The sequence below is a fragment of the Ornithodoros turicata genome, unplaced genomic scaffold (assembly GCF_037126465.1).
Source record: "Ornithodoros turicata isolate Travis unplaced genomic scaffold, ASM3712646v1 ctg00001370.1, whole genome shotgun sequence".
Taxonomy (NCBI): Eukaryota; Metazoa; Arthropoda; class Arachnida; order Ixodida; family Argasidae; genus Ornithodoros; species Ornithodoros turicata.
Window position 1 is genome coordinate 13,322 of NW_026999575.1, and position 23,767 is coordinate 37,088.

The window sequence follows — 23,767 nt, forward strand, 5'->3', positions numbered from 1 at the left end:
AATAGTGTTCCCAATGCCTTCTTGTTGCACCCTCTGTGTAGACGCAGATCCCTTGAGGATGCCTTGAAGTTCTCGCTTGTTCTTGTCGACTTCTTTGGATAGATCGACGTACTTGGGCTTCCAATCGTCACCACTTTTTGTGCTGGTCGATCGTACGTCGCTGGAGGACGATCCGCGGAGAGTATCCTTATCAAAGGCATTTTCTGGGACTGTTTGCACGGCCTTGTGCGCGCTTCTGATGGAGACTTCTGGTCTCTTGGAGCCAATGCTTTCAAAATGCGCTACTTGGCCAGATCTCGATCCCGGCGCCATCCTATACCTTTCTCGAGGAATTCTTACTGATAGAAGATCATGTTCGCCACGGAAGTGCCCACTTGACGGCAATACCCTTAAGTCACTGCTCTCATCGCTGCTATGTGGCGGATCATCCTTGATGCTGCGCAGTTTCGGTGGTTTGAAAGAGGGTTCAATGACAGCTTCGTTAACTTCCCTCAAACCGGAACCAATATTCTTGGAAGAAACGGAACTAAGCACTGATCTCGTCTGCATGTTCTCGATTTCGTCAGCATGTTCTTCAACATCCCAGCTAAGGGCATCGTACTTTCTCGAAGGTTTTCGCCTTGAGGATTGGCGTGAAAACTTAACGTTAGCGTCGCTCCTTAGAGCCTGTCGCTGAGGTTCTTCAGGTACAGTCTTCTGTTCCGCCACGTAGCCACGAACGTCAGGATTCACCACATCTTCGCTCGTGAACCGCGGCGTTTGCTTTGATCGTGGAGCTAACTGTCTAAGCTTCATCCCAGCGTCATCATAATTCTTGCTTTGGCGTAGATGTTCCGACCTAGACACATGTATTGTACGCGCTGTGCCTTTGCAGTCGTTTACGTGTCCTTTACCATCGTCTTTGCATGAGAAGTCGGGTTGGGAGCTATCTTGCACCTTGCTATATTGGATTTCATATTCTTCCTCGGTGACAGTGCCGCTTGCAGAATTTCGTCGCGTGGCACTGCTTTGATATCTTCGAGCGAAGCTATACGGTGTTGGCGCTATGTTGCATAGAGATTGTCCTTGAAGAGGTTCTAAAATCGAGCCGCCCCTAAAGCAGGACCGAGTAGGAAGTCGACAGTCCAGAGAGTCCATGATGTATATGTCCGCATAGTCTTCGGTGCGATCCGCAGTTCGAAGCGATGTTGAATGAACTCTGTTGTCTGTCTCACTAAGGCCACTTTTCGAATTTGGGTTGGCGGTGCGAAGTAGTCGTGGTGGCTTAGGTTTCCCATCAGGGACATAGTCGGTGGTTTGGCTTACCGCAGTACCGGGGTTCTGGGGGTGCGGCCTCTGGTTCCTCTGGTTTGATGCTGCTGTGTTGCTTGACTTAGAGACGTCCATGGTTGGTAATCATCGTAATCTCCAAGGACTGCAATTCGAATGGCAAATCGTTCTTCTTCGCCAGATTGCACGTGGGATCTTCGTCTTGTAGGATCATCACGTTTGTTGACATTTGTTACGATTACAGAATTGGATACGTAAGTGTTGTCGACGTGAATGGAGAATAACCTACACGATGAAATTGACAGCGATCCAATCCTCGTTCTATTTTTTAAACACGACCCACGCAGCAGTCTGTACTCATTTCGAACACTACTCAGCTACATTATGTATAGGGTCGTGCTTTTTCGGGTTACATGCCTTTACCAGATTCGGAAGGGGAAAATCGGGTGCTATTTTTCATCTGTAATTCGGGGTGAAATCACGTGCTACTGACCAGAGGTCGAGGTAACTCGTTACTGTAACTAAGTTCCTTTTTTTGGTGACTTGTAACTTGGCTCGGTACTTTTGCGCCGTGGTAACTTTCAGAGCAACTCGTTCCTTTTTCAGGTAACTTTGCCAAAGTAACTTAAGTTAAGTTCCAAATTACTTTTAACTGGCTCTTCACTCACGTCCACATATTTTCTTGCTTTTTCTCCGGTTCCTTCATGGCATATTTTTGCACATAAAACATGATATTCAATCAATGACAGTATTTTATTCAGGAAGTAAGAACCGCTGCCACTCAAATGAAGCTGAACCATTGTGCGCCCACGGGCAGTAAGCTGCAAAGCTTTCGAATGGACCTCCACCAGAGAAACGTCATCATGACATTGGTAGATGTAATATGTTTATTTTTGGTTACATGGTACACAAGTTACAAGTTACGTGCTGCATGTGATTCGTGCCGCAAGCCGCAATAGCTGCGTTGTTGTGTCTTGGACTTTGGAACGGTGAGAGCGGCGGCGCTGGTGTTGCTCTCCGGCGCAGCCCGGTTGCATTACTGTGTAGACAGACTGAAACCGAAACAAATCGTCAGGAGAGGGCTGGGTTCCACGAACGGGCACTTGTTCGCTTCCTCCCATTGAAAGAAAAGCAAGACCGAGGGTCGCGTCCCTTTAAGAGACCATATCGTAATCCCCTCAGTAGTAAAGAGGGGTTGAGAAACTACAGGGTGTCCAAACTACAGGATCCCTGCCCCTGAGCCCTGCGCGTATTTTTCCCCGCGCGGGGCGTGTGCGGAGGGTTGTCCGCGCGATTATCGGCGGGGGAGGGCTGCGCGTGCGCTTATCGTAGCGTATTTTTCGGCCTGGGCAGACTTCTTTCGTCATTTTTCAATCTGTGCCGACTTCAATCATATTTTTTCTCAGCTACAACAAGTGTGCAGTAGGCTGTTTACATGCAAAGGATAGCCATACACAAAGTACAAGTGAAAATATATTTATTAAAGTCATTAGTGTCAGAAATTATGTTACGGCTCTGCGTGAATGGGAAAAACTTAGCCAAAACTCTGAAGCTGAAGAACCACAATACATGTAACAATACTTATTACAGGCATGATGCAATAGCATTGAATAGGTATCATACATCATACACAATATTTTTTATTAACTGTAATCATACACACAAGTTTTCAATGAATCAGAAGGGATAGCACATTTAATCAAAGAAGATGTGCTTAATCATTACGATTACAATCAAAATTACAAGTTTTATTATAAAAAGTCTGAGATGTGAGAACCTGATAGATGTAAGTAATTTCGAGCACAATATGGAAGCTAAGTTTAATATTCCAATATGACATAAATTTAATTAATCAATTTCTATTGAAGTGAATAGCGCAGACCTAAGGCAATAATTCGAATCAACACGATCAACACATAGCATTAATATAGAACCAATCATCCAACATGTACGGATATAATAGCTACACTATATCAAAACGAGAAACGATCACCACATTTAATCAAAGAGGATGTTCTTAATCAATACGATTATAAACAAAATTACAAGTTGTATTATAAAAAGTCTAATATTCCTATACTTGAGAACCATCAGTGCAATAGCGGGAAGTTCTGATAGTTGTATGTAATTAAATGTGAACAGCACAGACCCTGGAAGACCATGGGACAAGAACACAAGAGGAAATAAAATCTATACCACTACATTGGTTAGTCAAAACAATAGAGGAGGAGAATAATCTACCGTTTTAACTATCATAAAATCATCCTCGTGACAAAATGTAATCGAACATTATACAATTTTCATTCTAAGAGTCACGAAAAACCTTACTTTGTTTTATGAATCCAACACAGAAAATATATTTAAAAAAATGAACTTCACCGCATAGCACGTTCCTAGCCAACAACCAGCTCTAATAATATCTGCCCTGATTTGTTGAAGACGGGAGGCGTACGCCTGTTTTGTGACAGTTATGAACATTTTCGAACGCAATAGCGAAGATAAGTTGATTATTCCAACATTACACAATTAATCAATTTCTTATTAAGTAGACAGCATAGAAATAATGAGAAGCAAAACAATCAACAGCTAGCATTAATAGAGAGCCAAAACAATGCACAATCCTACATGTAAACAACAGACACATGCAGGAAAATAATTGAAAAAGAATCTATAAAAACGAGAAACATGCACGGAGCTAGCATTGAATAGCAGAGAAACACTTTGAACGGCACACCATCCAAACGTAAACAAAAGCACACACGCAAGGAAATAACGACAAACACGATCAACCAAACCAAACAGAGTAATCTAGCATTCAGAAAATCAGAAGACAAAATCAAACTCATCAGAAAATAGACATGTTAAAAATGAACTTCACCACATAGCACGCTCCTAGCCAACAACCAGATCTAATGACATCTGCCCTGATTTGTTGAAGACGGGTGCCAATAGATGTATGGAAGACCACGGAACACGAATGACACGAACACAAGAGGAAATAAAATCTATACCAATACAAAGAAGTTATTCTTAATCAAAACAACATAGTAATCTATCATTCAGAAAATCATAAGAAAAATCAAACTCATCAGAAAATAGACATGTTAAAAATGAATTTCACCATATAGCACGCTCCTAGCCAACAACCACATCTAATGTTATCTGCCTTGATTTGTTGAATACGGGTGTCGATAGATGTATGGAAGACCACGGAACACCAACGAATAGAACACAAGAAGAAATAAAATCTATACCACTACAAAGAAGATATTCTCAATCAATATGATGACAATCAAATTACAAATTGTATTACAAAAAGTCTAATATTCGTATACGTGAGAACCATCATTGCAATAGCGTGAATATCTGTCATAACATTTCGAGCGCAATAGGGAATCTCAGTTTCATATTCCAACATTACTCAACTTTTAATTTCTTATTAAGTGAACAGCATAGACGTAAGGAAATAACGAGAAACAACACAATCAACAGCTACAATTAATAGAGAGCCAAAACCTGCGCACCATCCAACACATAGAGAAATAATAGCTAATCAATCTATCAAAGGCGAAATAGCACAGACTTAACACTATAGCACAGACTTAACGCTGAAGAATAGAGGAACACGCTGCGACACGTAAACAACAACAGATGAAAATAATCTATCATTGAACCATCATAAAATCGACCAATATACAATTTTCATTCTAACAAACACTACAAACCTCGATGGAGCCCAGGCAGCACAGCTCGACGACCCAACGTCGGTGCGCCGGCGACGACCGACCCGACCGGGTCGGCTCCCGACCATGGTCCGGCATACGGTTTGCAACACGGGGATGTTAATGGTCCGTTATCGGCAGCCTGTATCGTACCCCAACGATTTCCCGAGGTGCAGCCAATGCACACTTACTGGTACCTCCTACCCCCCAAACAAGAGTTAATTTGCGCGATTTTTAAAAACAAAATCAATATGTCATTGTAGAAAACTCTTTATTGCATCATAGTCACAAGATAATGCATCATACCAGCAATGTACAAAAAAAGTGTTACATTGAAAGTATATAACCACCAGTCCCGCATATGTACTATTTACTTCCCAAATATTCACTTAACACAGGTTATATGGAACAGAGATAGAAGTTGGAACTCGTTGCCAGTTAAGTTCAAAAGGTTAGCCAGAACATAATTGTAGGCCGGTTCCACGTTAGCTCAGACAGGGAGGTCCCATGGACCTCCTGAATTTTCATGATTTTTTATATATATTTAGACGCTCATCGCAGATGGTGATCAACATTGGTAAAATTAATCATTCGAATACTTTCCGTGCAAAAAATCGAGAAATTCAGCCCTGTATTCGATTGTTGCAATTTTGCCGTGTTTGCACGTGTATACATCCTGAGTTTTAAAAGATATCGTATTGCAATTTTTTTGTGCTTTAGTATACCTCCCTGCCAGCACCCCGAGCGCAAATTTAGGCGCACAGGTGCAACACTGTATCGTATAAAAAGCGGCGAACATGCTCTGTCGCGCAGTTTTGTTCAAACTTCGACGCTTCTTGCTCTGGCTGTAGATATCTCCGACACGTTACGCAGTGGGGCCGCGTTTTAAAGGGACTATCGCATTCGGGAACGTGTGTATGAGACCCATACCATAATGTTCGGTATCATTTCACAATCTAGTTGGCCAAATTTCTCTTTCGAGAACGCCGTACATATTGAGTAAACGAATTTTAAATATTCCCGCCGCCTCTGAAGCTAAGGAAGCCCAGCGATAGTAACATCATGATGACGTAACGCAGCCGCACGAATGGGAGGGCTGCGCAGACGACAGTCTCCGAGCTCGTCTGCTTCGGGTTTGAGTCGCCATCGTCGCCATTTACCTCGCGTAAAGTCATCGATAAATACGCCGACTTCCGCTTGAGATTGCGAGTTCTGACGCGACCATGTCGCGTGAAACACGGTGTTACGTTCCTGGGTGTACGAACACTTCGGGCTCTAACCCAGAAGTGACATTCCACAAGCCGAGGGATAGTGACACGAAGCGAAAATGGGCGGCAGTAGTCGCCAGCAGACATCCTGACGTACGAGGAGAAATACATGTGTCCCGCGTTTGTTCTTCACACTTTGCGGAGGATGCGTACATGGAAACGGATGTTCTACAAATCAGACTTGGAGTTCCGAAACGAAAGCGGCTGAAGGCTGACGCCGTGCCCACAATATTTCCGGAACCAACTCGGCCGCGGTCTGCTGAGGTGGGTCACAGTTCTCGTATATGTCAAATGGGACCCCGCAAAAGGACATAATAATTGATAGGATCTAGCCCTGAAAAGCGTGCCTGCAACGCAGTTTACACGCTATTCTCGGCATTGGCGCAGCCGGCGAAGTTCGATCCCTAAAACTAAGCAATGTGGGTTTTGCAAGGGAAACCCATGAGCTGAGATTGCCATTCTCGTAGTGCTTGCTGGAAATGTCGCTTACCGATGGGATGGATTATTATGAGAACATATATACTGAAGGGGCGTATGCACGTTTTCATTTAGCCGCGCGTCATATACGAACACGAACGGTACTTTGTCCTTTTGTGGGCTCCCATTCAGCGAGCAAATTTGCGCGTGAGGTTTCATTTTCTCTACTGCATTAATGCATGCTGGAAATACAGGTTGCATGTTCGAAAAACAAGTGACAACTTTATTTTGAGATTATGAATGGGGAGTTTGTCGCCATGGGCGATACTCTACGCCATTGCTTCTGGTAATGTGGGGTATGGAACAATATGAGTCCATTTTCATAAGAGGTATCTGTACAAGGAATGTTTTTTCTAGGCAGATTTGACTTATGAATTGGAACCACAAGTAAATAGTTTCGTTTACAGGTCCAGTCCACCAGCTTCACTGAAGCCAGTGCAAGTGGTACGTTCCGTAGAAAGCTCTTATTAGGCATTGCTGCACATTCATGCTCCCGCCTATCTGTTCCAGTTTAAGATGTTTTTGTCGTACTTGTCCTATACCAGCCTGTTACAGTGATAGGTGTGATAACGTGTTTGTATTGTAGACGTGGAAAGGATGGAATCAGCAAGCGATGCGGGTGAATGTTTCAGCCTACAACAATCCATGTCATCAGCGGGTCCGGAAAATGGTACATGCCCAATTCATTTATGCTCACTCTTGATAAAATCCATGGTGGTTAAAATGAATGCATAGGCAATTACTCTTGAGATTCATAGCTCCTCCTTGTAAACACAGGAGAGCAGTAATCACATCATATCCCATATTGTTTTTTCATAGCTGTATTGCATAATTGCCTTTCTGCATTTTTTGTATGTGTCATGTTGGTATTGCTCTATTTCTTCAGTGCTAGTGCTGGATGGACTGCCCCTTGAACCATTTGTGCCCTACCAGATAGTCAGCCAATATGGGTTCCATTACACATTAGTACCGCACAAGCCAGAATCTGTAGCGGAAAGGGTTCAGGACAAGCAAACACAAACAGCTATTCCGACATCCACGCTTGGTAATATTGTAATATCATTTACAGGGAACAGACCTTTTACACACGTAGCCCACTACCAATTTGGTTTGCAGGCACTCAAACTGGGGGGGGGGGGGGGGGGGAATATGTTTATTGCGGAAAAAAAAGAGACAGGTAAAAAGGAAAGGTCAGCCAGGCAGGAGCCGACTTGCTATTCCTTGTAAAAAGAAAAGAAAGAAAAGGAAAAAAAACAGAAAGGGAGAAAGACGCAAGCGGCACATGGGCAGCAGAGGGGCATGAGTACACGACCGCTCAGAGGGACTCAAACTGGGTTCCATATGCAAAGTAGGGAAAGCCAGACAGGTATGAGCCTTCCCCCTTCCAGCTCCCTTCTGTTGACATCATCTGAACTAGCAACTTGGTGTCCAGAAGACAGCAACATTGAAAGCGTGGAGGTCTCTGCAGGACAGGCTTCCATGCAGCATATAGGTGCACCAGCATTTGAGGAACTGATGCCAACAGATATGCTTTACGTGCCTCTTTCGCCCGTCCACTGCTCCACCCCAGCTAGAGAAGAACTTGATACAACCTTGGGATCTACATGGTATGCCGTAGTACAAGTGTATTATATTTACAGAAAATTGTTAATAGCTCTGGTGATCTAGTGATTACAAAAAGGAAAGCTATGACGTCCATTTAAGTTAATATGAATTACATTGTGACCGTTGTGAGGCAAGTGTGACAGAGTTACAGCATATTTTTCTACCCACAGATTAATATTGCCTCTTGATGTGTTTTACTATCCATGTGGGTGGTGAGCCTAAACAGCTTGTACCCTATCATGAAGTTGCTACTATCTGTGTCGGGTCTCAACCAATGATAATTGGGTCAGTAGGTGGACATGCTACCAATCAATTGATAGGAGCCACCTTGAAATGAATACCACGGATGCTAACAGCATATGTTACAACAGCAGTCAAGGTGGTGGATAAAGCTTGAAGATAAAAAAGCTTAGGAAGAACAACAGACATACACACGGATAGCTCATAGCAGCAGTATAACACGTAACACAGACATGACAGAAGTTATAACAACAAAATACATGGGAACAGAAGGGGTAAGGAAGCTGTGGCCAACAAACTATGCCACCATGACCACGCTGGGGAACAGGTCATTTTAACCTTGGTGAAACAGACCTACAGGGAAGGATGTACAGGGATTTTATGAAAAAGTCATCCTAGAAACAGCACCGCAAAGTGTGCTGCCCTGACGAATAGGCCGTGCATTCCAAGACATAGATGCCTTCCTAGACTGAATAGCAAAGGCTTTCTACTTCACGCACAGCATTGTATTACACATATACGTTTCGCAAAGGTGAATAACTTCTTTTCTTTCTCGATGTAGCCAGCCTGATCCGAAGGACGTGACGGTCCACTCATCTGAATTAACAGAGGGATCAGAGACTGAAGAGTAAGCTTTGCACTTGAAAGCCGTGGGAATTCTTACATTGCAACTATTTTTTTCCTAGTGACGAATATGAGAAGGAACATGAGGGACATCATTCTAAATCCCATGTGCATCGAACGTAAGTACAGCATGCTCCAGTATGCTGTGTTTTAGGACATAGAAATATGTGATTGCTTTTCAGGCTAAATCCAGAGGAACGTCTCTTCCTGGTGGCGGAGTCAAGTCTGCGAGAGCTCCTGTCACAGTGTTCTTGTGGCAGCAGCGATGCTGAAACAGACATCACAACAAGGGGCACATGGCTGAGAGCAGCAACAGCTTGCAGCTGTGGGAAACTGCGTACATGGTCCAGCCAGCCTTGCGTGGAAGACAGACCACTCGGAAACATTCTGCTCTGTAGTGCGATTCTGTTTTCCGGCGTGAACATAACCAAGAACCTTAACCATAACCAAGGCATTTCGTATGTTTGCCATGATGAAGGTACAAATACTGGCACTTTTCTAGTGTTAATGTAACCAAGGCATTTTGTACATGTTCCATACGATGCAGGTGCCAACACTGACTTTGTCGCAGTACTTCAGAACACAGAAACAGCACCTCTTTCCTGCCGTGAATGATGTGAGTACATTTATAAAGTATGTGCCTATTATCGTTCAAGAAAACAAGTAACATATCCTAGCGGTAGCTCGAAAGTCACAGAATGTTTTCACCCAATGTTCCTTTTAGTATGTGATCTTATCTTATCTACAACTGTTGTAGGTCTTCCTGAGCAGACAAGCTGAGCTACTGGACCGGCTCCGCCCAGTGCCCCTGACCCTTGCGGAAGATGGCAGATGTGATTCGCCAGGCCACACAGCCCTCTATGGCACTTACACACTGCTTGAGACAGTTGCCAATAGGATCATCCACTTTGAATTGGTCAAGGTATCTCATACCAAATCTTTCTGTAACAGTATCGTAAACATTGCATCATGCAATTCATACTTTTTCGGGTAATACCCGATATTTACCCTCAAGCTTCCAATTTTCGGCCTTAATCCAGTTTCTCCCTAAAAAAATGTGGTTCTAATTAAGTGGTTTTTTCATTGCGGAACTGGCAGAGCTTACTCACAATGTTGTACTAAAATCCTTAACACTACGAGCTCAGGACTAATTGCTGCTATTCAGAGAGTGGAAGAAGTGTTGGCGCTGTACAGGCCTACAAGTGTTGAAGTTCCACAGCCTAATTGAGCACATCAAAACATAGCTCTGCTGTTTCTGTTGTCAAATGACCATACCTCTAGGGGGCAACACTACCCTGTATATGGGTATAACATGTGTAATACGTCGATCTTGGTGTTTTATGTAACAGTCAACAGAAGTCTCAAGCAGCAATGCCATGGAGGTACATGGTCTAAAGAACTGCCTTGCCTACCTTGAAGCACATGACATGGTTGTGGACACCATAGTGACTGACCGCCACACTGCAATAAAGTCTGTGTTAAGGGAATTGTGTCCACACATCAAACACCGTTTTGACGTGTGGCACGTTGCGAAAGGTGAGCACTCTCAACAAGCATGGAAAGTTGCTTTCGGTATTCAAACTCATGTGGTTACTTTGAACAGGGATCAAGAAAAAGCTTGTGTCTCTCAGCCGCTCCACAAAGCACCACGTTGTGAAGTTCTGGATAGAGAGCCTTATCCGACACATATACTGGTGTCCAAAGTACAGTGGGGAAAGTGGTGACCTTTGTCTGGCGAAGTGGGTATCGGCAGTGAACCACATTGTCGATGTCCATGAGCATGACAACCCACTGTACCCAGTTTGTTATCATGGCCCAGTTTCAGAACCACGAGAATGGCTCAAAGAAGGTAAGTACAAATAAATAAACCAATGGGTGCAGTCAGGCGATAACTCAAGAAATCTCTGAGAAAACTTTAAATGAATATTTGGTAAAGTAATTGCATCTGGGTTTTCTGGAGTAACACAAATACAAAATGTGTGACATATATGCGTGTGTCTACTCTACATGCATGCCCTGTTATCATTGTTTTGGGAAGTGTGATTTAGCTGGAACTGAACAAAATTCAGGAAAACTGCTTAACCCTTTCTTAAATATAGCACTGCATGAAAATGGTTTTGGTGCTTAAAAAATACAGTTCTCACAACTCAGACCTCAGTGGCTGAACGATGGCGATGACAGGCAGGGTGAAGTGACCCGACGAGGCTGATTGTGGCATTAAACCAGCACACTCTTGAAAATGGTGTCCTAAGATTAACTGTACAGTATGACTTTAATAAGTCACACTGTGCAGTTAATCTTAGGACACCATTTTCAAGAGTGTGCCTGTTTATGAATGCATTTTTTAAAATTATATACAGTGCTTATTAGCACTGCTGACACAATCACGTGAGGTAGGTTTTTTGAGTGGAAGCTGAAGTTAACTTCCGCGTTGTATCAAAATATAAGCTACACCATTTTTATGCGTGTGTAGGAAAGGAGCCTTATTGCGCTGTTCATCCCATTGACACACATGGATTTTTCATTGCTTGCCCTCCTGTAGAGGGCCCAATAAATAGCACTATGGTCCTAAATTTTCTTCGGCAGGCATGTACTAGTACGTAGACATAGCAACAAAAATACTAAAGAATGGACAAGTTGATTTATCCCTTTCTTACACCCACGAGTTCAGTCGTGTGCTATGTCGTGGTTGCATCTCCAAGTATCGAGCTTATAGGTAATTTTACATAATAAGTGGTCGAGCTGGTGGATGAACTCCAATGTCAGGAAGCCTGACCAGCGAGTGACAAGGGAAAGCAAGCACAACACAAGTGGCTTGTTGTGTCTGTTTCTTTTTTTTTTTCTGTTGTCGGTCGCTCACGCTTTCTCAAGAAGGACTAGTAGTTTTGTTAACTTTGTTGACAGAGCTAGAATTAAGCTTATCATTTACAATTACAGATAGTCAGATAGTGAGACGTACGCAAAGGTCAAGGACATCTTGACAGCACCCGCACTGCTCAGGGATGTCCCTATGCTTTCTGCAAAACAACAGACATATGGCCTGGAGTCATACCACAGTGTCCTGAACCACTTTGTTCCGAAATCCTATTCGTTTTCTGATGATGGGATGGTGGCCAGGTATTAAACCTTCATAAAATCATGTCACACATACAGAACTTGTACCATCTACATTACAAAACTGTGTTTTAGGACACAGTTGGCAATACTCCATTACAACGAGAATGCTGACCGTGTGCAAGTGGAAAGAGAGGGCTCCAAGCAGTTCCGACTGAAGCCATCCAAGCTGAAAAAGACGTGGGTGGCCGTACCCCTCAAAGAAAATGCTACCTATGGTATATTTTCACCACTGCGTGCATCATGTTCTGTGTCAATACATAGATGTAGTTATTGTGGCTAGTTTGAAGATAGTCCTAGTTATAGAGTGTTTTATCCTTTGCAGAATTTTTTTATTGAAAAGCTATGAGAGCAGCATATATAGATCTCATTTTTGCCTGATTACTTTAAAAAATTAATTAGGTGATTCCAGACAAAAGCAAGCGGAATGAGGGTATCCTTGTTTAGAGCTATTTCAGGTCTAACAAATCCTAAAATACACATGTGCCTTAAAATATCCATCCTTGAATATTGATATGAAAATGAGCTGAAACCACGCTGGCGGGGAATGCAGGAAGCACAGCGCTCACTTCATGCAAGAGCTCGACATAATTTGAAGTAATGGAAATCATCAGAGTAGGTGCTGATCTACTGGCTAAATAAACCACTTCTGTTGCCGTAGATGGCTCTTGAGGAGCACTTTTTCAGTCTCTCATCATCTGCATACCAAAATTCAGCAATAGATATTTCACGGCATGCTTTTAAGGATTTTTAAAAGATAGAATGGCTTTCAATGTGGATTTTCTCCTGTTCGGCTTGCTTTTGCTCAAAGGTCACATATACCCCTTCCAAATGATGTCCGCCTTGCAGTATAACTCAATTGGGAAAAGTGATGTCTGTGCTGCTCCCATAGCTTTTCCATAAAAACACCCAGTATTGAGCATAGTCCTTCAAGTTCACCTAACACATTTATTGTCAACCTATGCTTATCCATCAACAGATTATGCGGCAACACTGATTGCAGAGGTTCTGACTCGCATTCAAGAACACCAAACGCAGTCAGCAGCTGCAGAAACTCGGCCAGCTCGTTCAGCAACATATGGTGAGAAGCCAACTCTTAGGCAAGGTGTGGAACAACACCAAACACGGTACGCAAAATATTGGTTCTACCAAGTTGCACCCAACCTGCTTGCTCCTGATGACTTAACTCTATTCTGGATTTTACATGTAGGTTCCAGAAGGGAAAGTAGGCCATGTCCACACCGGCTGAGGACCGCGGACAGCTGGCCATCTTGACATATGACATCACAAACGGCCCTTTTCAGGGCCAACCAATGCTTTACGCAAAGACAAGCGTTGCTTGTAGATCAACCCACCTCATATGACATTGCATATTAATTCTCAAACCCATTTTGATAACTGCATAACTAAAATCATTAAAGGGACTATCGCATCCATGTGTGTACGTTAGTCGTCGCTTAACAGTTAACTTGGCCACAATTCACTTCCATAAACAGCTGAAGACAAATTTGTCACTCTCAGCAACTATCAGCCTTGTGTGTGTGACGTTTGCTCCAATTTTCAGAGAAGGAATTTTGAAATACTCTAATATCCGTCATCCGCTCTTGCCCACATGATTGTCAGTGAGCAACGTAGAAAAAAATGTCACTGCAGTGGCACAATCAATTGGGACGGATGCGGCAGCCCCTTTAAGCAGTACCTGTTGTACGAAAAGAAGTCTTATGGATATGCTGAATTGCAAAACTATATTTTATTATAACCAAGTTAACATTTTTTTTTCATTCCAGCACATGGGCAGTTCTGAGAAGACAGCAGCCTGGAATCTACTGAAATTGTGAACAACAGTATCATCACCATCTGTGCATGGATATTAAATACCACTGTAGCATTTTGTTATGCAAAAGAAATATTAAAACGAAAAACACGAAAGAATTTATATTCGTGCTATCCGGGAGGTTTTTCGGTATGTGTGGTGCATGTACTGCTTTCGACACGGCAGCTTGTGGCTCTTGATTTTCATCACATTTGAAAAAAGGTACATGATCTTTTTATGAGCATTAGATTAATGAGTTAGATGTTTCAAAAAAAGGAAGTGAGGTATGTGGCTTTGAAGCCTTACAGTGTGATAAATGTACAGGAATGTACACTCACGCCAATAATATCAGGTCGACACCCTCTAGCTTACCTACTCCTTTTATGTTCACTGAAGTATACAGCCTTGTTAATATGAAGGTATAACCATGAAAAGGGAGTCAGCCAGCAGATGCATATAATATATGTATGCTGAAAACATACCATTCTTAAGAAAGATACCCTTGGTATGAAGGCGACGGGTGCTCTCTTCGAATCGCTCGCACAGCGCAGCCTGGAATTTGTCGCCTATTTCTAGGTCCGAGGTAGCCCCAGACCCAACTGGCAAATATAGAGTAGGCTGTGAACCTCAGACACCTATGTAAAGATATAAGGCAAGTCAATTTCAGCGATACTGCAGCAAAAAAGGATGACCAACTCGCATACATAAGAGGTGACCAAAAGACAACTGCAAATATCCAAGTATATTCCAACATATCTATAGAACATTGCATTAAAGGTTGCATTAAAAGATGAAACTCCTACATATCTGTTAAAATACAGCTGTGGTTGCTGTAATGGACTATTACCATACCCGCCCTAGGAAACGACATACCTGTTGTCTGTCGGATCCAACAGCCGCAGCCGATAGTCGTAGCGGCAGTACTGGCGTGCATTCACCGCCAGCATTTCCCTCCGCAGACAGAAGTCGTGGAACAGACGGTGCTCGGTGATGCACTGCACGCCAGCACTGTCACACAGAGCTGCAACCTGGCTCACTGAGGTGCAGCACAAGTATTCGTCTGGTTGCTCCGGACTGCAGACGCCGCACAGACACCTGTCGTTTTTCAAGTACCAGTCCAACAATCGGTTGATAGCGTAATTGCAGTGGGTGCGATGCGTACAATGTGATAATCTGACTTACCGAAAGTCATCGTTTTGCGTGACTTCGCGAACAACTGCATCCCTGTTGATCGGAGGATGAAGCGGAAGTGGGTCCGTTGAATACGGATCATCGTCTGACACCACGTCGTCCGAGCTGTCCTCACTGAATTCATCCAGCAGCGACGAGGAAAAACTTTCGCTTTCGACGTCCGACATGATCACAGCTAGGCTCTACGCGGTTTCCCAGGCAGACGACGTCCCGACAGTCGCTCCCTGATTGGTGCGGCTGCGTGACGTTTGCGGAGAGGGAATACCAGAAAACCCTCAACGTCCGTCGTCTGCTACGGCTATGTTTTCCATCAAACTGCACAGAAACTACTCCACTTCTTCGTGTCGGACTTTTTGTGTAATTGTTGGCGACGAACGACGAGTAAAACGGCGCTATAGTTTCGGAATCAACCGGGACGGATGCGATAGTCCCTTTAACGCGCTAATCAGCAGTATACGCCTTTGGAGAATAAGTTTTTGCGTTAGATGAAAGGCCTAACATCGGGCCATATCCTGGCAAAATATATACGAAATCAAGTGGGACCTTTTTGAGAAATACACGCCCAAAATCCATGTTTATTTCGAAATATCCCTAAACATTTGCCTATTTCAGCACATTCCGCTAGGAAGTATATGATTTAAAAGCTGAGTGAGCTGATACCAAGTATTGCGATCACGGACATCTATAGCCATAGATATCAGGCGTCGAAATTAGGACAAAAGTGCGCGAGAGGGCATGTTCGCCATTTTTTATAGCACACAGTGTAGCACCTGCGCGCTAAAATTTGCACTCTAACAGCTGGCCTCTAGGCATAATAAAGCAGCATAAAAAAATTTCACAACAATATCTCTTAACACTCGGGAGGTTTACGCGTGCAAACACGGCAAAACTGAAACATTTTTGCAACAAAACGTTTTTGTAACAAACTCGATTTTTTTGCACGAAAGCTCTTCGGCAAAAATGTTGATCATAATATACGATGAGCTTATAAATATGAAAAATACTGAAGACCCAGGAGGTCGATTGGACCTCCCTGCCTGAACAGACGTGAAACCGACCCGTAACTAAATTTCAAACGCAGTTACACGTAATAAAACGTAATGAAAATTGACGTGAAGTTCCTGAGCTACTTTAGAAATGTAAAAGGTTACCTTCAAGTTATTTTCTACTCAATATATATACTTTTCAGCTCTTGACCTGTCTATATGGTTAATTCAGACCTTGCTGTCACAATGGGCGATTCAAGACGTTTCAAAATAGTCTTGATATACAAAAATGATATCAATATCTGCTACGACAAAAGAAGCCTACAGTTATAGGCTTCTTTAGGGGGGATTTGATGATTTTGATCTCGTAATAAGGCACATTAAAAAGGAACACAAAGCAAGTTTATGCTCTACGCGTTGTCCCCTACATACATATCGTAGAACCGTGCCAAGTTTTAATCCTGCTACTCAATGCCCTGTATCAGTATCAATTCACTGCTTACCGTTAAGATGCGCGATACCTGAGCTTCCTAATACTCGGCTAAAACATAATTTGTAACATTCACCGTGTAACAACGGGAGTTAGTCGAGCCGTGCACGTGCCATCTTTCATCTCAAGTCATGGGAGGAGGACTCAGCCTGCGATGTTTGTAGACAAGAATCGAACAAAAGGAACTTTGAACTTTCTTCAAGTTACTTTGACGAACTTAACCCCCCACCCCCGAAACAAAAGAAAACGGGAAAGGAACGAGCTCCTCAAGAAGTTACTGGAGCTCGAAAGCAAAGAGCTATGCAAAAAGTTACTGAAATTAGCTAAGCCGAGTAGCCTAGTTACAGTACCGAGTTACTGGTAACGAGTTACGCCCAACAACATGGAACACGTGAACAACTTGAGAATCCGTACTACATGTGTCATGATCGTTCTATACCTTCTTTAAGAAAATAGAAGAAATATTTGCGCACCTATGCTAATACGAGGGCAACATACACACAATTTGGGAACCACAATCTAAGCAAAAAGGTGTGAGACGGTGGTAAGTTCCTTAGTTACCTCCTAAGCCATCATAGTGTCTGATAAGGGGTGCAAAAAGGTGGTAAAAGAAATTATCATCCATCCAAATTACAACGAAAAGGTGTACGCCCCCCTCGCTCACCGAATCAGAAGCGGTAACCCTATTATTCGTGGCAGAGAGTGAGGTAGCAGGTAGAACTTTGCAACCTTTTAGGCACAACATATGCGACAACTATTACTTCCTAAAAGGTCTAATTGCTCCACCGTTTTTTCTGAGAGTGCAGTATGGCACACGTAGTGTGACACGTACCCTTGTCTTTAGGAGAAATATTAATGTATCAAGAAGATGCCTTTTCTTATGGCTTTCTTGCTGCGAAGACATCTTATTATGGATAGCTGAAGTCCTTTTAAAAGAAAAACAACACAGCATACCAGATTGTATTCCTTTCAAGGAAGCATCACAGCGCGATAGGTTCATAGTGCTGTAACCGAAGTGCAGGGTGGATTCTGAAAGTGGAAGATAGCTTGAGTTCAGGGTTACACTGAGAAAAGTACACCACACCATGCACAAGATGCACATGTTACTGAATACAGACCAAATAGCTAAACTTACAGTTTTCAGCATGACATGACAAGACCCGCTAGAAAAATCTTGACCATCATCACTGGCTCTGAGGCAGAGATCTAGTGGTGGGCACTTCGGTGATACCTTGATCAAAGCATTGATTGCTTTAAGTACGCTCTGGTTGTGGTCCAGCATGACATTCTGAATGAAAGATCAGGATAGCTTTCATTCACTCGGAGGTTCAAACAAATTGACATATCATGAGTCGATCAGATTAAGCAAACGGATTAAAGCGGAATAATTTTTTTCACTTCGGAGGTTCCTTTTTGCTTTTTTTTTTTATTTAGAATAGCTACAAAAACGAACCTTGAGCTGAAGTCCTCCAGCATTCCAGTTTTGTACGCACGCAGGAGATGGAAAGCACAGCTGCAGCACGTCGTCCTGAGAAATGGTTATATTTCGTTTGATGTCAAATACACAATACATACGATTCCACACTTTACTGAACCATATTTCCACCAAAAAGGAGTCCATTATCCTAAAAGCAACGCATAAACCACAATGGATCACTGAAATCGAAACTATGCGCTGCTAAGTTTCGAGAGAAGCCTTCTAGAACAGTGTCACTCATGTTGAAAAGCATCTATGAGTAACGTTTATCAATGCGAGGAATAACACAAAAAGAAATAGCACTTACCACTCAATGAATCGCTTAAAAATGTTGGAATTCCTCGAAAGTTTCGCGAGCACCGGCCGGATACATTCGTTTCTCGCAGCGAGAGCGACGGGGACTCCGACAGTGCAAACACGGCTGGATGATCGAGGAACATCATTGGCCAGATTCGAAACCGTCGGTTACGCGATTGCATCACTCGGCGCCTGACAGTCTGGGAAGAGAAATCCGTTGATGCACCCCGGTCATGTGACTGATTATCGTGAAGTGATCAGATCAGCATCGGGGAGCGATCCTATATTTCGGTCACATGACCAAGGTCAGTCCAGACCGGGAAATGATCAGAGCAGCATCGGGGAGCGATCCTATGTTATTGTTTACACGACCAAAAGGAGACCAGAGCGGGAAATGATCAGGGCACCGTCAGGGGATTACCTTATCTTCTCTTGCGCTCTACCTCCTCAGTTCCCACACCGCTGGGAACCAGTCGGGCACTATCGCCCGTTCAGAAGCCGAAGCCCCCATTGCGTTCCCATTCTTTTCCCGATGGTTTGTGCTGCCTGGGAGGTATCCAAGACGTAGGAAATATGCACTGTTTTTACTCTTTTCCTCAAAGCCAGGAGACTTTATGTCTCTATCTATGTGACCATAGCACCGGGCATGCTTTATCCCTCAAAGGGTTAGGGGCTATATTACTTCGTCCAGCAAACCGGGCGCTCTAGAGGTCAGATAAGAGAGTTCAAAGGCGATATATTTTATTGTGCAGCGCAAATAGATGTCGATATCACTCGCGGGGTTCACTATCTTTTCGCATCCTTTCCCTGAAACGGAAATCTTTTGTCAAAGTGGTTGACAAGTCGACTAAGTTTGTAGAGATGCGATATTGTTATTGAACATGTAGAGAAAGTGCAAGTTATTAATTGGTAGCAACGATACTCAATCAACAACGAGAAACAAATTTAGTTACATCAATTTTTGTAATATCTTGCAACAGAAATTTCTAATGAACCACACAGAAATATCAAATGTGAAATGCAACTCAGAGTTATGAGGCATTCCCATCTTCGAGGTACTTACTTATGTCATTCGAGTGAACAGTTGAAACAAATACAAGACAATAATTATTTCGGGCAGTAAGTTCACAGCTCATAGAATATCAGTCGAGTGAATACTTGAAACAAAATCAAAATAATAATTCTCACGACAGGTGGAGATTATGGCATTCTAAACCATATAATAAAATTTTAATCAATAAAATAAACATAGATATGCTTTTAATTAAGTGTAGACGTGCACTTGAAAACAGAAGAGACAATTGCTCTACATTGAAAAGATGGACAGATTTTTTACTCGATACCATAAGTCATGGGAAGATCTGATAAAAAACTGCTTCGAAATGGAGGAGCCGCGAAACGATTTCATTATCGCTGCATTTCAATACGTCCTAGGCATGGTCGTATTCGGAGATATGGTACAAACTACAGAACTGAAGGTGCAAGAATTTATATGCCGAATCTACAATACTTATAAAAATATCTGCACATCAACGTCGGAAGGACCACTGGGATTGATGGCGGAGTTTTTGAGGTTTGCCAACGAAGAATTGAAACACACTTGACCAGATATGATTGTAATCATTGCAATGGGCATTGCGGATCAAATTATCATATACAAGCGGTCTATGTCGCACGATTCATTACGGATTTGTTGAAATTACAAATATCTGAGATGGAAAGTACATAAAATCTTATCACATGATATGTTCCACTACCACGGCAACGCAATTATTTTATGCTACCAGTCTCTGCAAAGATGTCGAATGAACAGAAGTTCAATATTGTCGTGCAAGGTCTGATGTATCATCATTTATTGAAACTCAACAAACATATCAATTGCTGTGCACCACCGGACGATTTTCATCTAATACTCTCTTGTACGCCATTCGAGAATCTTCATACAAAGAAAGGAAACATCAATAAGAGACTGTGCAAGTTCATCGCGACAAAGTGCAAGTTGTTGAAGCAATACAAACACGGCGACAACATATCACCTGCGTTAATCAACGCTGGATTCAAGCGCCCAATAATCAGAATAAACTACTTGATGTCTTCGGAATTCATGAATCAAGACAACAAGCGAAAACTTCAGAGTTGGAATATAATTGTAATTTATCGGAATAAACAAGCATATAATTGAAATAATAATTGTATTCTTTGTCATCATTGTAATGTATTCTACACATCGCAACGAAAGCAGCTTATGATTAGATTGAAAATCGCTAAGGAAACGAATATTCCACAATTTGTGTAAGAATTCTCATATGGAATGAGACCTGACCACCAAATAGGTTTTACTCGACTACACTCTGTACAAGTTCAACATCCGAAGGATAGAATTGCCGGAAAAGGATCGGTCATTCAAATTTAGAGACATGATACATCAGTCTAGGATTACAAAAAGGATCACTAATCTAATGTGAAAACTTATCATATTTCTCAATCAGTTGCACTAGCCCAGACATAGTAAAAGAAGAAGAAAAGGCGTCTTTGACAAGCAACTCGATTGGAGTACGGAACAAATAAATAAATATTTTTGTCAGCACAGTTGTCCGTTTGTATGACTGGATAGGAAAAATGAGCCCTCAAAGATATGGCAAAACGGGAAATAAGGCAAGATAACTGATTCCGGCGGGATAAGTCCAAGCGTTCGCGGCACAGTGTGATCGACTTTTACAATCGCATTCGGGTTCAGTGCCTGGGAGATAATACGAAGCCTTCGCGAAAAGCGAATCTATTATCAGATGCCACAATGCAAACGAAAGATTTTACGAGCATGGCGTGCAGGCCAAGTCTACATTTCTAATCACATAGTTTTCGTAACACACAGCACACAAACGTATATGAAATAATTTCCAAGTGACAATCAGATTTTGGGAGAAGCGGATCACACAACCACCATCAGAAGTGCTTAACCAATATACAATGAAGATGAGCGTTACGCATAAACACATTGGAAGATATATTATAATAACCAGATCAGCGCAGGTCACACATAAACGTAGATCAAATTCACAAAATATACTCGAGATTTCCCGTAACCATACAGAAAAACTATCACATTATTTTAGTGTCATAGCATCCGGGCACTACAAATGGAAAGGCAATACTTTAATTGTATAAGTCTTTAGCTCATAACGTTGTAAAACGCAAATTCCACACTAAAGATCATTTTCTTCTTTAAATTTTCAAAGTCAAAACTGCACGCTATTTCTTGCATTTTTCTAAAGATATAGATTAAAAAGTTGTGCATATACTCACACATACTATACTAGATATTTGTTTGTGGATGAATTGCTAAAATTTATCGATTCACATTCAGGAGAAGTGGTGACTACCACACATCAGTAAGAGTTTAATTACAATTTGAACAGGTATTGCGATTTATGATCAGTGTTGTAGAATGTGCAATTTCACAATTCGCAAGCTTTAGGTCGCTCACTTTGACGAGCACTCTTTCACGATGTCAGAGAAGTTATTCGAATGGATTGATATTCTCTGTATACACTATAACATAATGCGAATTCTTTATGTCGTGGATATTAGAAGTTACGAATACTTTCCGAACGAAAATTTACTTAAAACTCGAAGAACGGGTCACCCGCGTCCTCGAAGACGTTTCGACAACACGCCGGGCCGCGTTTCCCCAATGTCGTACCCGAAACCGAACGCGATTCTGCGCCCGACGCGTTAAGGCGGTATCGCACGCGAGCGTGTTGCTTTTTCCGGAAACGGGTTCGTCGATCACACTGTGCCGCGAACACTTGGACTTATCCCGCCGGAATCAGTTATCTTGCCTTATTTCCCGTTTTGCCATATCTTTGAGGGCTCATTTTTCCTATCCAGTCATACAAACGGACAACTGTGCTGACAAAAATATTTATTTATTTGTTCCGTACTCCAATCGAGTTGCTTGTCAAAGACGCCTTTTCTTCTTCTTTTACTATGTCTGGGCTAGTGCAACTGATTGAGAAATATGATAAGTTTTCACATTAGATTAGTGATCCTCTTTGTAATCCTAGACTGATGTATCATGTCTCTAAATTTCAATGACCGATCCTTTTCCGGCAATTCTATCCTTCGGATGTTGAACTTGTACAGAGTGTAGTCGAGTAAAACCTATTTGGTGGTCAGGTCTCATTCCATATGAGAATTCTTACACAAATTGTGGAATATTCGTTTCCTTAGCGATCTTCAATCTAATCATAAGCTGTTTTCGTTGCGATGTGTAGAATACATTACAATGATGACAAAGAATACAATTATTATTTCAATTATACGCTTGTTTATTCCGATAAATTACAATTCTATTCCAAACTCTGAAGTTTTCGTTTGTTGTCTTGATTCAGGAATTCCGAAGACATCAAGTAGTTTATTCTGATTATTGGGCGCTTGAATCCAGCGTTGATTAACGCAGGTGATATGTTGTCGCCGTGTTTGTATTGCTTCAACAACTTGCACTTTATCGCGATGAACTTGCACAGTCTCTTATTGATGTTTCCTTCCTTTGTATGAAGATTCTTGAATGGCGTACAAGAGAGTATTAGATGAAAATAGTCCGGTGGTCCACCGCAATTGATATGTTTGTTGAGTTTCAATAAATGATGATACATCAGACCTTGCACGACAATATTGAACTTCTCTTCATTCGACATCTTTGCAGAGACTGGTAGAATAAAATAATTGCGTTGCCGTGGTAGTGGAACATATCATGTGATAAGATTTTATGTACTTTCCATCTCAGATATGTGTAATTTCAACAAATCCGTAATGAATTGTGCGATATAGACCGCTTGTATATGATAATTTGATCCGCAATGCCCATTGCAATGATTACAATCACATCTGGTCTAGTGTATATCAATTCTTCGTTGGCAAACCTCAAAAACTCCGCCATCAATCCCAGTGGTCCTTCCGACGTTGATGTGCACATATTTTTATAAGTATTGTAGATTCGGCATATAAATTCTTGCACCTTCAGTTCTGTAGTTTGTACCATATCTCCGAATACGACCATGTCTAGGACGTATCGAAATGCAGCGATAATGAAATCGTTTCGCGGCTCCTCCTTTTCGAAGCAGTTTTTTATCACATCTTCCCATGACTTATGGTATCGAGTACAAAATCTGTCCATCTTTTCAATGTAGAGCAA

The 23,767-nt window shown here is 42.2% G+C and overlaps 2 protein-coding genes and 2 long non-coding RNA genes across 4 annotated transcripts; 3 read left to right on the forward strand and 1 right to left on the reverse strand.

Moving 5' to 3' along the window:
* The first annotated feature begins 8,274 nt into the window (after positions 1-8,274).
* On the forward strand, positions 8,275-9,435 carry LOC135376913 (uncharacterized). Its single transcript, XR_010417902.1, has 4 exons — positions 8,275-8,343; positions 9,144-9,209; positions 9,268-9,324; positions 9,388-9,435. It is a non-coding gene; the product is annotated as an uncharacterized LOC135376913 (long non-coding RNA).
* A 215-nt stretch (positions 9,436-9,650) lies between these two features.
* LOC135376911 (uncharacterized) lies at positions 9,651-10,023 on the forward strand. Its single transcript, XR_010417901.1, has 3 exons — positions 9,651-9,683; positions 9,753-9,821; positions 9,963-10,023. It is a non-coding gene; the product is annotated as an uncharacterized LOC135376911 (long non-coding RNA).
* Positions 10,024-10,043: 20 nt separating this feature from the next.
* On the forward strand, positions 10,044-12,329 carry LOC135376914 (uncharacterized). The gene is made up of 4 exons (XM_064609345.1): positions 10,044-10,127; positions 10,555-10,741; positions 10,809-11,054; positions 12,151-12,329. The coding sequence occupies exons 2-4, from the start codon at positions 10,582-10,584 to the stop codon at positions 12,327-12,329; spliced, it is 585 nt and encodes a 194-aa protein (XP_064465415.1). The 5' UTR covers positions 10,044-10,127; positions 10,555-10,581.
* Positions 12,330-14,076: 1,747 nt separating this feature from the next.
* On the reverse strand, positions 14,077-15,665 carry LOC135376910 (P2X purinoceptor 7-like). Its single transcript, XM_064609344.1, has 4 exons — positions 15,315-15,665; positions 15,006-15,227; positions 14,615-14,767; positions 14,077-14,145 (listed from the first exon to the last, which is right to left on the reverse strand). The coding sequence occupies exons 1-3, from the start codon at positions 15,488-15,490 to the stop codon at positions 14,620-14,622; spliced, it is 546 nt and encodes a 181-aa protein (XP_064465414.1). The 5' UTR covers positions 15,491-15,665; the 3' UTR covers positions 14,077-14,145; positions 14,615-14,619.
* Between the last annotated feature and the right edge of the window lie 8,102 nt (positions 15,666-23,767).

Excerpts from the sequence above, each read along its gene's own strand:
- LOC135376914 (XM_064609345.1), top strand. The coding sequence starts at position 10,582 with ATGGAGGTACATGGTCTAAAGAACTGCCTTGCCTACCTTGAAGCACAT. Across the intron at positions 10,742-10,808 it reads CGTGTGGCACGTTGCGAAAG|GGATCAAGAAAAAGCTTGTG; the intron begins GTGAGCACTCTC and ends TACTTTGAACAG. Across the intron at positions 11,055-12,150 it reads ACGAGAATGGCTCAAAGAAG|ATAGTGAGACGTACGCAAAG; the intron begins GTAAGTACAAAT and ends ACAGATAGTCAG.
- LOC135376910 (XM_064609344.1), bottom strand. The coding sequence starts at position 15,490 with ATGTCGGACGTCGAAAGCGAAAGTTTTTCCTCGTCGCTGCTGGATGAA. Across the intron at positions 15,228-15,314 it reads ACGCAAAACGATGACTTTCG|GTGTCTGTGCGGCGTCTGCA; the intron begins GTAAGTCAGATT and ends GAAAAACGACAG. Across the intron at positions 14,768-15,005 it reads TTGGATCCGACAGACAACAG|GTGTCTGAGGTTCACAGCCT; the intron begins GTATGTCGTTTC and ends ATCTTTACATAG.